The 13,153-nt window shown below is 46.6% G+C and overlaps 2 protein-coding genes across 2 annotated transcripts; one reads left to right on the top strand and one right to left on the bottom strand.

Moving 5' to 3' along the window:
• The first annotated feature begins 263 nt into the window (after positions 1–263).
• EXOSC9 (exosome component 9) lies at positions 264–5,125 on the top strand. Its single transcript, XM_005530899.3, has 12 exons — positions 264–360; positions 541–635; positions 1,223–1,342; positions 1,429–1,531; positions 1,960–2,097; positions 2,207–2,289; positions 2,447–2,579; positions 3,031–3,119; positions 3,308–3,454; positions 3,764–3,954; positions 4,258–4,336; positions 4,876–5,125. Exons 1-12 carry the CDS (start codon positions 295–297, stop codon positions 4,952–4,954), a joined length of 1,323 nt encoding a protein of 440 aa, XP_005530956.2. The 5' UTR covers positions 264–294; the 3' UTR covers positions 4,955–5,125.
• A 197-nt stretch (positions 5,126–5,322) lies between these two features.
• Positions 5,323–12,793, bottom strand: CCNA2 (cyclin A2). The gene is made up of 8 exons (XM_014259639.2): positions 12,653–12,793; positions 12,312–12,546; positions 11,381–11,496; positions 10,826–11,049; positions 10,094–10,298; positions 9,184–9,297; positions 8,801–8,934; positions 5,323–8,387 (listed from the first exon to the last, which is right to left on the bottom strand). Exons 1-8 carry the CDS (start codon positions 12,791–12,793, stop codon positions 8,336–8,338), a joined length of 1,221 nt encoding a protein of 406 aa, XP_014115114.2. The 3' UTR covers positions 5,323–8,335.
• Positions 12,794–13,153: the final 360 nt, after the last annotated feature.

Genomic DNA, 13,153 nt, shown 5'->3' with positions numbered 1-13,153 from the left:
GGGGAGCAGGTGCCGATCTCCGCACTCTGGTGACCAGGGGCAGGACCCGAGGGAACAGCACGAAGCTGACTCGGGGCACGTCTTGCTTGGAATAGCAGGGAAAGAAACAAACAGAGCGCGTTCCGACACGGGTACGGCATTCTCCGCGCCGCGCCCTCCCTGAGGGGACGCGCGCGAGGGCGGGGACGCGGCGCCTGCGGGCTGGGCCCGCGCGGCGCGCGGCGATGACGCGCGCGCCCCCCCCCCCCCCCCCCCCCGCCCCATCCGTGCGCGCTGCCCCCTCACAGCGCGGCCATGAAGGCGACGCCGCTCTCCAACTGCGAGCGGCGCTTCCTCCTGCGCGCCATCCAGGAGAAGAAGGTGCGGCGCCAGCATCCCTCTCCCTGCCCTTTTCCCCATCCCTTTCCCCTTCCCCGTCGCCCAGGGGAGCGCGGCTGTCCCCGGGAGCCGCCCGCCCGCCCCCTTTCCCCCCGCGGTCCCATCTCATGGCGGGCATGGCGCACTAACCCTCTCCATGTGTGTGTCCGTGTGTTCCCGCAGCGCCTGGACGGGAGGCAATGCTACGACTACCGGAACATCCGCGTCTCCTTCGGCGCCGACCGCGGCTGCTGCATCGTGGAGCTGGGCAGGACCAGGTGGGCGCGGGGGCTCGGCCGCGGGGCCCGGGTTAAATGTAAAACCTGAGGAACCCGAGCCTGCAGAGATCTCTGTAAACAGATTTTAACCTTTCAAGCCTTAAAGTCGTAGTATTTCAAGGGTAGGAGCAAAGAGGAGGAGATGGAAAGGAAGGAAGCGGGAAAGGGATGGGGTTTCCGCGATGATTGTAGTTACAAGTAATTTATAAAATGCAAAATTGTTCCCAAGTTTTCATCCCTTTGTTCACTGATTTCGCATTTTGCATTCTTACCCAAACCAAACGACCCTTTTTTGTCTGTGTTTTTGCCTGTATTATGCACTTACATAAACATTTCATTACAGTTTCTCACGTGTTCGAGTCAATTTTTCGCCTTAAAAGACAAGAGTATGTCCTAGTTCTTAAATCTGGTTCTTCCAGTTGTTAACCAGAGTTTAAATATGTATGACAGGCGTTGAACAAGAAACTGTCAGGAGTGAGAATTACAAACTAAAACCCTAACCACATGCTTTTTCCCCCAAGTATGTGTTTTGTTACTAGATTTTCCCTGGTACATTCTGTGACTTGGTGCTTTATTTGCCCTGGCAGGGTTCTTGCACAGGTCTCGTGTGAACTCGTTCCCCCTAAGCCAAACAGGCCCACGGAAGGTGTGCTCTTCTTTAATCTGGAGCTCTCACCCATGGCTGCACCTGGGCTGGAGCCTGGCAGGTAATGAATGTCTTAAAAGGACTAAACAAGGATGGGATAAAAGCCATGGTAATCATGTTAAGTTTGGATTAATTTTGTTCCAACAGACAATCCGAGTTACTGGTGTCACTGAACAGACTATTGGAACGATGCCTCAGAGATTCCAAATGCATTGACACTGAATCTCTCTGCGTTGTTGCTGGTGAAAAGGTAGGGAAACTTCTGAATTGCTGGTGGGTCTAAACTAAAAGATACGTGTTGTCCAGTTTTAAGTTGGTCCCTGTCTTGTGTTGGATAGTAGAAGTGCTGATTTTAGGTTAATGTGAAGATCCACTCATCTGATTTGAGAGGTATTTTTACCTTGCATGTCTACATAGGCTTTCTGAAGTAGCTGGGACCCTACAGAATGATGTTTAAACTGTGCTGAAGTGCTACATATTTTGTCATAATTAAATCTGGCACAGGGGGTATCTTGAAATATACCAAGAGCTCTCATCTTCTTAATCAAAGACCTAAGGAATATATGCTGGTTCTTTTTCTGGTTAAAAAAAAACAAAAACAAAAACAAACTAGTTTTGAAAAATAAAATTTGCTTCTGTAGAATCAAGCAATTTTGTATTTTTTTCTATTTTTCTCAGGTTTGGCAAATTCGGCTGGACATGCACCTGTTAAACCACGATGGCAACATCACTGATGCTGCCAGCATAGCAGGGATTGTAGCTCTGTGTCATTTCCGCAGGCCAGATGTGTCTGTGCAAGGAGAGGAAGTAACTGTGGTAAGTTGCTTGTTTTGTTTTTTTTTTTCAATTTCCTTAAATTTCTTTGTCGTTTTAAAATCAAACGAGTTTCATAAATAACTGTATTCTGGGCCAATTCCTTTCAAAGTACACTCCTGAGGAACGTGATCCTGTCCCCTTGAGTATCCACCACATGCCCATTTGTGTCAGTTTTGCCTTCTTCCATCAAGGGTAAGATTTTGAGGTCTTATGTACCCATATAAGGAGTATAAATCTTGTATACTCATAGTAATTAATATGCAAGCCAACACCTTTGATTAATTGTGTTTAAGGGTAGTAAATGCCTCGAATTTCTACTGTTGCCTCATATTTCAAACCTTGATTCTAGGACCTATTTATTGGTGGATCCAACTGAACGTGAGGAGCGGGTGATGGATGGGCTCCTTGTAATTGCCATGAATAAACACCATGAAATTTGTACCATCCAGTCCAGTGGAGTGGTCATGCTGCTGCAGGATCAGGTAAACCTTAGCCTGGACCAGTCCTTCTGCCGTGTATAAACTGGTTCCTGTGCTGCAGTCCTGATGTGGGAATATCCATGACATTTGGAAGCTGAGAAATCAATGAACTGTCTGGTTTTATTGGAAAAGATGATGTATTTTTTGTCTTAGTGGAAGAGCATGGCACTGTGTACCATGCTGCAGAAGGGATGTAGAAAATGCATCGTTTTTGGTCAGATCTGCATCTTTTTATTTTCCTTGTGATTCAGCTGAAAAAGCTTGCAAATTATTTCCAGTGGCACTCTGGAGGCTGTTAACTTTTTGCCCAAGTCTCAGTGAATCCCTCTTGCTAAGGTGCCATATTTTAAGTGTTTGAAATTCCTGTGATTTAAATGCTTGTGATTCTTATGATGCTCTACAGTTTCAGTTAAAAACTTCTTGCTTTCCTGTTTTTTGTATGTGTAACAAACAGATTCTGAGATGCACTAAAATAACAGCTGTTAAGGTGGGAGAAATAACAGAACTGATTCAGAAAGCCTTGGAAAACGACCAAAAAGCCAGGTGAGTGTTCTGGGAAGGGATGGAAATGGGGGTTTTTAAGAAATGTAGTAAAAAAAGTAATGTCAGCTTGTCCTTTTAGCAGCAAATTGTCTTCACTTATATGTTTTAAATAGCAAGCATTTGTCTATTTGAACTTGGAAAGAGAAATAGTTTTTGGGTTGAAATAATGTCTGTTGCTGAATGAGCAGGAAAGAAGGCGGGAAGTTCGGCTTTGCGGAATCCATCCCCAACCAAAGGATCACTGCCTTCAAAATGGAGAGTGCTCCTGTGGACACCAACGATGTGGAAGAACAGGCTGGAGAAATCATTGCTAAAGCTGACCCTCCTTCAGAAGTGTATCTTTTCCAGGGTAATACTCTGGGGGAAACCAGGCTAAACACACATCTAAAATTCCTCATAGCTTAGGTAGCCATATAACCCTGAGAGGAAACATCATCATCCTGGTTTTGGTTCAGTCTGCTTTTAATTCCTTGCCTAAAAGTGCAAAGCTGGGGTCAGAACTGTGATTATTACAGTGACTGGAGAAGTGGCACTCTGAAGTCCCCTTTAGGGCTGTTCTCCCATGGCTTATAAACCACCTGGTTTGCTCTCAGAATACAAAGAATTTTACCAGCAAACACCAAGGATTTTCTTAACTCCTGCAGTTTTGCCAATCCAGTATTGCACACTCCTGGTACAGCCCAAATTGGGGAAGGAATAGAGAGCTCCTGGGGAGACCTTGAAGAATCTGAAAAGGAAGAAGCAGCGGAAGAGGAAGATGAAAGTGAGGCAGCTGCTTTTGAATGTGAGAAAGTAGAAACTGAGGGTACAAGTACACTGAGGGAAACTAAGAGTGGTAAGTATTTGTTTATCTTAATATCAGATCTTATTATATCACTTTATCAACAGTTCAGAATTAAAATGTGAAAGGTCCTTAGGAAGAAAGAACCACTGTAGCCACTTTGCACATTTGCTAATTCCACTTGACTTGGTCAGTTATTTTCAAAACTCGAATTCTGTAGTATAGGGAGGGTTCCAAATGAATCAGTAACCCCTCTGAATATTTCTTTAGAAATGCTGTGGTTATTATTTACGGGGGTTGCTTGTACAAAACTGATCAGCAGTTCGGGCTTGGTGGGGTTGTGTTTTGTTTTTTTAGATGAACCCGTTGTGCTGTCTGACAGCGAGGAGGAAGAAGTTGTCATTCTGGAACCACAGGAACTACCAAGGAAGACAAGGTAACCAGCAAGTGGATTTACGAAGGGAGTTTGTAAGAAGTATCACCAGGAAGGAGAGGATTTTGGCAAGGCCAAGAAAGGTTTCAGTTGATCAAAGGGAATACTAATATAGCTTAAATCTAGGCTAAAGCTCTGGCTTTCAGGCGTGGTGGGCCTGCAGCTGTCTGAGATAGTTTTAGGTATTTGACTCATTTTAGTCCTTCCAGAGGGAAAGAGAGCATAAAAGTGGATCTCAATCAGTGGCTCCTTAGATCTCAATCAGTGGCTCCTTAGAGCTGCTGCAGAGATTCTGTGTGCCACCCTAGAGCTAATGCTGAGTTTTACCTCCAAGAAGTGAGATATGCTGCTGTATCTATGGAAACCCTTGTTCTTAGTGCACTTCCAAAAGATTAATTTACACCTTGGCCCCAGGCATGGTGGGTAGTTGCCAAGTTATGGATAATCAACCTGTTATTTTGAAAAACTATTCAGTATAGTATCATGTCAGTTACGATCAGTTATATATCACTTTCTCTGATACAACTGTTGTTTGTTGACAGAACACAGACCAGCTCCAAACAAGAAAATCCGAGTAAGAAAGCATTTAACAAAAGGAGAAGAAAGAAGAGAACTCGTTAAAGCCATCATCCCTTCCTGCAGGAATGCTGTATAATATGGATTTTGGTGTACTATTACTGAGCTTATTTTTGTAGATAATTTTATTTCCTCCCCTCCCAATACCCGGTTCTGCTTTTACGTATATGTTGAAACGATTGTACACAGATTTAAATTAAAAAATGGTGCCTGTAAGTGAAATCCTATGTTTGACATCCAGCTGCAGCAAAAACTCACCTAGTTCAGCTTTCTTCACAGGGGAAAAATCAATGTGCTGTGATTAAAACCTTCTTTGCCCTGTTACTCCACACCTTAGCCTGTACTCAAACCACTTTATGTGAAAGTCACCAGGAATGGATGGATTTAAACAAACCAGCACAGAACTTCAGCAGTGGAGTTTCTTAAAAAGTTTAATTAAATATTACATGCAACAGACAGGAATGCTTCTTGAACTATAGGCGAAGAGTTATGCTCTGAGTTTAGGATCAGGCAAAACAGAGAGACGAGGAAGATTCCAAAATACCCGATGATCTGGGTGCTTTGTTTGCAAACAGGTGACACTGGAAACATACACATATTTACAGAGTGAAGCAGGGCTATTTTACAGGTGACCTCAGTGTTACATGAGCTGTGAACAGGAGAGAAGTTACTGTTGCAGATTGTACCTTCTCCAAATCAGGTTAAGAGCTTCATGTAAAAAAGACCAAAACTATATATATATATATATATATATAAGAAGTTGCTCCCAGCCAGGCCAAAGCTTGAATCAAGTTGTGCTCTTTCAGGGACGGACCAGCACACAAAACCTCTTCTCCAGGAGCTAAACCAGTGCAGTGTCAGTTCTTCCAAAAAACCCAAAGTCACTGTCCTGAGTACAAAAATGGGTGAAGATGCAGTTCCTTCTTAGTACCGTAGTACCACGAGACTGTTAACTTCTTCAGAAAAATTAACAGTATTTTTTGCACTGCTGTTTATCTCCACACCTAACATCCCTATATTCCTTAGAGCCTTTAGTTGGAAAGGATTACAAGGTAACCTGGATAGGCTTAACAGTAGTACAATACAAACTGGGATATTTTGTTCAAAGCTTAGAAGCAAAAGCTGGAATTGTCCCATATTAACTGTGGAAAATGAGGAGGTGGAAAAAGATAGCACTTAATGGCAGAAGCAAGGGCTGCCCTGAGGAAGGAGGAACGTTGTCATGCTGGGCAGAGATGCCAGCCCCTGACTGGAGATTTTTTGTTAGGCTGCAGAGGAAGTAGTGTTGATAATGGTCAAGGTAAAGCTCAGGGAGAGTGGAATAATTTTTCTCTGTGCTATGGGAACAGTAAGGGAAGAAGTTCCATTGGAGCTCGAGCACAGCTCTTTGATTAAGCACTGAATTAATAATAAAACCCACTGAAGTCTTTTCACTTAAGTACTGCTACTTGCTCTTTTTCTGGAGGAAATAATTCATAGGCTTCCTTTAAATTACCTCTCCAATGTTTATATTTCTGTGTTCTTGGAATACACCGCAGAAAGGAAGACAGAACCCAGTTTCCCAGGAAGAGCACTGCAGCCTGTTATCTTCAAGTAATTGCTGCCAGTCAGCCTTGCCAGTTACCCTTCCAAGGTCACAGACAGTGAAAAACACATTCCTCCCTGTATAAACTCCTTCTCCTGCAAGGATAAAGTGTTTCCAACCCCAAGCACCAGACATGATACATGGCACAGGCTGTCCCCAATCCATTTCGGCATTTCAGTAAACCCACTGAAATTAATTTAAATGAAGGCTGTTGGCCAATGACATGTGGTTCTTCATTAACCATTAGAACATGCATAAAAGTCCAAGTGCATCCTAAGAAGCTCAGACTGGCCAAAAAGGCTACTCCTGCTGCATATTTTGACCAGATTTTTGACCACCAAGTTGACTCGAGGTGGTTCAGGGAAGGCTCAGGCAGGAGCACAAGGGTGGGGCAGAGCACTAACTTTGTAGTTTGCTGAGGTGAAATACAGAGTTCTTTCTCGTTGAGGCCTGCTGCTCATCCTGACAGAGAGATGACGACTTAAAAAATTATTTCAAGTAGCCCACACCCTAACAGCTGTTGGGCATCTGTGAGGAGGAGTTTGTACTGCTGGGTGCCCAGATAACCAGAGAGACAGCGCTGACTCGAATTCAAGTCAAAGAGCAACAGGTTTCACAAGGAAGCCCTTTCCAAAAGGCTTTAGAAACGAATGGCAGTTTCAGATGGCAGTACTGCCCCTCAGTGATTTTAAGCTATTGGCAAGACCACTAACATCAGATACAAAAAGTGTTTATTAGCCAACCTGGAAATGGCTCAATTCAGCCCACTTTGCTGCTTTACATGCAAGCAACAGCAGGTACAGGGCAGCATCATCCATTTACACAGGCTGAAGGTAAACATCCACTCAATCTAATGCTGATTCAATGCCACTTTGCTCATGTAACAGTTCCAGAACTAGGGAAAAATATGGCACATTTTTGATGTGTGCCACAGAGGAGCTCCTCTCAAGTGTGAGGGGCACACAGAATTCATACTGCTCTGCATGCAGCCCATCCGTGCCAGAAGACGTTCCCTGCCCTTGAGGGCACAGAGCAGCAGTTCACCCACTGCAGTTTAATCCCTCCACCACCCTAAAGAGACAAGCAGACTGAGGACTGATTTTCTCAGTAGGCATCAATGGACTTTTGGGACAGCCAACACATCAGTGGGAACTCCACGGGTTTAGATTAGCATCAGTTTTACACTTGGACTAGAAAATACCAACAGCAAGAACATTTTCTGCGTTGCGGAAGCGCGAGGTATGAACTGGTGCAGGGGGTTTTTAACTGTGCAGTCCCTGCAGCAGAGCATTCAGCCTTTCCCCCGATGAAGACTACATTATACAGCTACTGGGGCACGTCCTAAAGAGCCTCGTGAGCCGGTTCCAGCAAGGAGTTCTCCTCGTGGCCATAGAGTTTCTTCCAGTTTTGTAGCCATTAAGGCACGTTTTGGATCTATGCTAAGTCTCAGTTTAAACTAGACAGTATAAAAATGCTACTGATACTCTGTGGAGACCAAGTCTTTCTTACCCAGAAGGAGAAAAAGCCCTACTATAATAATGCACTGCTAATATTAACATTTAGTCTATAATTAGATAAGCAGTCTCAGACTTCACGTGGCCTGAATGGTTAATTCTGTGCCTGAAGAGAACATTTTGATAAAAACACAGCTAAAACTCTTAACAAGATTGCATGTACAAAAGATTTACATTAAAACCACATGAAACTGAACTTCATAATTGAAGTCATCAAAGCCTGTATTCGTATTCTGAGTGATCATATCTAGGATCCTGAACCATGTTTAAAACTGTACATCATTTCCTGGTAATATACATCTCTTAAAAAGATCAGTCTCTTGATTATTACAATAAGTTTAGTGTGTCTGGTGGGTCAATGAGCGATACTCCATGGTACCTAGAGAGGGAACAAAAGAGGCAGGATGTCATCTTGCTCAAGTGCTCTTTGCATTAAGAAAGAGCAGCATTAACTGCAGCAAAGAACATTTCCCAGCAGGCAGGGAACATTCTGGGGCTTGTTGGCTGCCATGCCCCACACAGATTTTTAAGAGCATCAGGTATCACCAACTGTAGGAACGTCAAGAAAATTCCTCCAGTTTCTACCTGACAGTCCAGGCAGCAACAGAACACCAAGTATTGCTTGACAAGCCATCGTGCAAAAACCCCAGTGAGTCTTGTCACCATCTCACTGAAGAATTTGGTTAGCTGAGTCTGCCTGAAGACTCAAAAGGTAACATCCCACACCCACATCCTGCCAGGCCGGTACATGTTTGGACAACTCAGAGGTTAACACCTCTGCAGAATACTCACTTGGTACTCTTGTACTTTTCCCTTATGGACTGTTGTGTGTGCTGGGCCGCTCTGAGGTAGGTGTTGTGGAGGTCTATGAGGCAAGGTTTGATGTCTTCAAGGGTGTAGCCAGTTACTTTGCACAGGGATTCAGGCTGAGGGGAAAAAAGAAAAGGAGAGGAACATTTGAATGTTGCTGTTCACTTAACACTGATCACCAGTGGTGGAGCTTTTCACTCCATCCCATTTCTCAAATGCCACAGGCTGGAGCAATCCCTGATTAGCAGCCTAGGAGCACAGAGGGGCTGCAATTCCTGCAGCCCAGGCCCAGCACTCAGAGCTGTGTACAAATACACTGAACACACATAGAGGCCTGTGAAGGCACATGTTGGAGTGCTACATACCCAAGATTGCCCAGTGAGTGTGTAGTCTGCCAGAAGAAATGCTGCAGCAGCAATAACTGATGGCAAGTACTTCAGGTAAGGATCAGCATCAATTAGACTCAGCTCTCCCAGGTACTGCAAGGGAAATGAAAGAAGGAATCATCTGCTTCCAAAAGTTAACAGTTGCTTCAGAACCCTAACTTGAGCTTCCAATCCTACCACTAGTTGGAATGACACCTTTCAATTTCCACTTTTTAAATTTTTTTTTTAATTTTCACTTACTTTCTCTTTAAGCATCTCCTGCTGACTACTGTCAAACAGCATTCCCAACACATGGTTTTCCCAGCACATTTTATATTTAGGGATATATAAGAACTAGAGGGAAGAGTGTAGTCAGGTCTGACCTATTCACAGTGAGACAAAGGCTTGTGTTTAGGACCTCTGGTACCTACCATACAGCTAGGATTTACCACAACTTCAGCTGAAATGTTATCTGTGCTCTGCTCTAGGAATTAGCCTCTGGATTTAGAGCTTGCTGCTGGTTGAGGGGAAAACCAAACCAAAAGTCCTTTTTTGCCAAAGTGTGTGTGGGGGTAGATGTGGCAGCTGTAGATAAGAGAGAGGGAAACATCTATCTAGCAGTGCAACAAGCCCCAATTTAAAGTTCATTAATCTCTGCCTGCTCTGAGTAAGGGTGCGTGCTTGAGCCAGGCCAAGTGCCAGCCTCTGATAAGAATGCAGCATCCCAAACAGAAAGTGGCAGTAGGAATGTTAGTTTCCAGCAGTGGGGCACCACTTCTGGAGGGGCACAATTCATAAGGTGTATATATGTTATACATATATATATATATGTATATGTGTGTGGGTGTGCAATAAATATCTGCAATAAAACTCTCTAATTATGTGGGCTGAGCTAGTAATTCTTACTTACCATGGACAGGCTCTCTACTTTAGCATCTGTCTGCTGGTGTAGGAAGTACTGGGTGAGGAACTGGTTGATTGTTGGAGCTGCCAAGTCAAACGACAAAACCTTCAGAATTAAGTGCTCCATCCTTAGGACCTGCTTCTTGGTGTAGGTGTCGTCTGTGATGTAGACAAACTCGGCTACTTCAGGAGGGTAGATTTCTTCAAACTTCCTGCCAGGAGAAACGTTTATGAGTAAATAATTGAGTACTAGAAAACCACCAACATTTAATGAAATGCTCATCTGAATTCTGACTTGGGAAGGAGCTGGGCACAGGGGCCAAACAAGTTTGCTGTAGTTGGTTCAGTAGCTCTTGAATCAGCAGGATTTGAAATTAGAGAGCTACAACAGCAGGAAAATTTAGGACCAAGGAATTTGGGACTTGGAGTCACTGAAACTTCAGAATAACCCACTAAATTAGTAATTGGGGTGAGCACAACTTGCTTTTCACGTGCCTTATGCATATTCCCTCAAATACTGTTTATAGATGCTGGCTGCTGCAGCTGGAAATAAAGGATCCTCACTTTAGGGGCAAACTTCAAAGATAACTCCCAAGCTTTTAGGTGGGTAACTCCTGACTTTTTTTCCTGAGTGTGAAGCCCTCCTGAGTCAGTCCTGCTCTAGGCAACAGAACAGCCACAAGATTTTCATCTGTATGAAACCAGCAGGTGGAACTTGAAATTAAGCAATTACACTTACGATGCAAGCAGCATAGCTGCAGTACCCACAAGCTGAAGTTTTCCTCTCAAAACAGACATGGAAGAAAGAAACCTATCAATGTAATTTACAGCTAAGTGCAGGGTTTCGTTCTGTAATTTGTATTCTTCTCCAACTTCCACCAGCCAGTCCACAAGAATAGCCCGCATGTTGTTTGTGATATCAGGTTGCTTCTTCATGTAACCTATTTTGGGCTTGCATTTCACCTGTAGGTTTAGATGACAGATAAAGTTGAGGTTGGACCACGTGCTGGTAGGGAAGCAACTGTTTAAAGTCCATTTATCACAGTTTAACAAATCAAAAGTAAACACTAGTGAGTTTAGGATCAGTAAGTTCTATTTCTGTAATCTTGCTTTCCAGCTTCTGCATGGCACAATCAACTTTATCACAATAAACCAGTCCCGTGCTCTTATTTCTCCCTTTCCAGCAAGCTCTAACTTAGTCACTGTCTTGGTAACTCGTGTTCAGATACATTTCTCCACCTCAAACTTTTCCCCCATGGGCTGTATGCAAATAAGAAAAGGGACAGCCGCTCACCTCCATTTCCCTCAGGTACGTATGGATTTCACTGATATAGTCTGGCACGTTATTAACGTTTGGTGCTTTCTCTTCTGGTTCCGAGGTTATTGAAATGTCCATAATACTTGGAGAATCTAAGCAGAGGATAACAGCCATGTTAAAATGGGCACCATCACATCACTCCCTCACAGCACAGGGAACCTTGTGCAGGCTGGACTGGGAGTTGAGGAGGCTTTATGGAAGTCAAATATTACAGCAACAGGGAAGTTTCCCCTTCCCCTTTCTCTTCTTCCCCCTAAGAAGAGAGAGACGGAAAACTCTCTTGCAATTATGTAGTGCTCAGTGCACCCTGTGTTACCTTGTTACATAGATGTGGATCCTGCAAGCTTAGATTATGGTTTAAAACAGGGCAGGGGCGCCAGAGCCTTTTGTAGCCCGCAGAAGTGGATCACAGGAAAATCAGCCCTCAGATATTCAGACATGTGCTGCAGAAGAAGGATCTGGCAGTTCCCATTTTTCACACACTGGGAAGAGCTCAAAACACTTGCACCACTACCTGGGAGAAAAAACCTTTTACATCTTGGGATCTGCCTGGGTAAGGTCTCCTTCTAACTCTGTAATGGTAGCAAAGGGCAAAGATTTATGGGTTGATCGTGTCTGTAATCTGGCTTCTCTCATGAGGTACTGATAGTCAAGGCTATAAAGCGTAAAACAGCCTAAAATAGCAGGGGATAAGAACACAGAGGCTCAGCTCCACTGAAGAGCCGTCGCGTCCTGGTGGCAGGGCTCAAGGGAACCAAACCAGCCCGCGCCCCAAACCGCAGCCCTCCGGCTGGCTCCGGCAATCATTCCCGGGGTGAGCTCCTCCGCGTTTCCCGGGGCAGGGCTCTGAGGGGGTTGCAGGAGGGACGCGGCCTGCGCGGCGCACCGGGGCCGGGGTGTCACGTACCGAAGCTCAGCTCCATGGCGTTGCCCAGGGGGGCCAGCGGCCGCCGCTCCCCGAGGGCGCACACGGCCGCCCGCAGCCCCAGCGTCGCCTCCTCCTTCTGCCCCGCCGGGACGCCCCGCTGCCGCCGCGGCTCCCGCTCCCCATCGGGCTCGTCCACATGGATGGAGAAGGGCTGATGCCGATGCTGCTGCAGCCCCGCCGCCGCTCCGCGGCCCCCGCCGCCGCCCCGCGCCCCCTGTGGGGGAGAGCGGCCGTCAGCGCCCGGGCCCTGACAGCTCCGGCCGCGCCGGACCGGCGTTGCCCCTCCGCCATCCCCCCGCAGCCCGCCGCTCCCCCCTCACCTGCAGCGGGATCCCGGCGCGCTGCTGCGCTCCCCGCAGCAGCCCCAGCGCCACGCGGCTGCCGGCGGCGGGCGGCGGCACGGCGGCTTTGCCGGCCGCCGGCGGGGGCACGTTCTCCTGGTTCTCCTGCTCCGCCAGCATGGCCGCAGCAGGAGCGGGGCGGCACGGCCGAGGGGACGGCGGGGCGACGGCGGGGCCGGAGCGGCGGGGCCGGGGACGGGCGCGCCTGGAGCCGCCCGCGCCGTTCAAGTAGCCCGCGACTCTTGAACCGCCCAATGGGCGCGCGCTGCGTCACGGCCGCGCCGGATGGGGCGGACAGAGGGACGGACAGACAGACACGGGCGGACGCGGAGGGCGGGCAGCCCGCGGGGAGGGAGCGCGGCGGCCGGGGACGCCAGGCCCCGCACCCGCCCAAAGGAGGGGGAGAAGAGCCTCGGGCGTTCCCGCCGGGCAACGTGCGTGGGAAACGTGCTGGAGCTTGCCCGGCCAGGCTCGTGAAGG

The sequence above is a fragment of the Pseudopodoces humilis genome, chromosome 6 (genome assembly GCF_049639895.1).
Source record: "Pseudopodoces humilis isolate 2021_Gansu_Grassland_sample_001 chromosome 6, ASM4963989v1, whole genome shotgun sequence".
Classification (NCBI taxonomy): domain Eukaryota; kingdom Metazoa; phylum Chordata; class Aves; order Passeriformes; family Paridae; genus Pseudopodoces; species Pseudopodoces humilis.
This window is presented reverse-complemented; position numbering and strand designations above follow the sequence as displayed.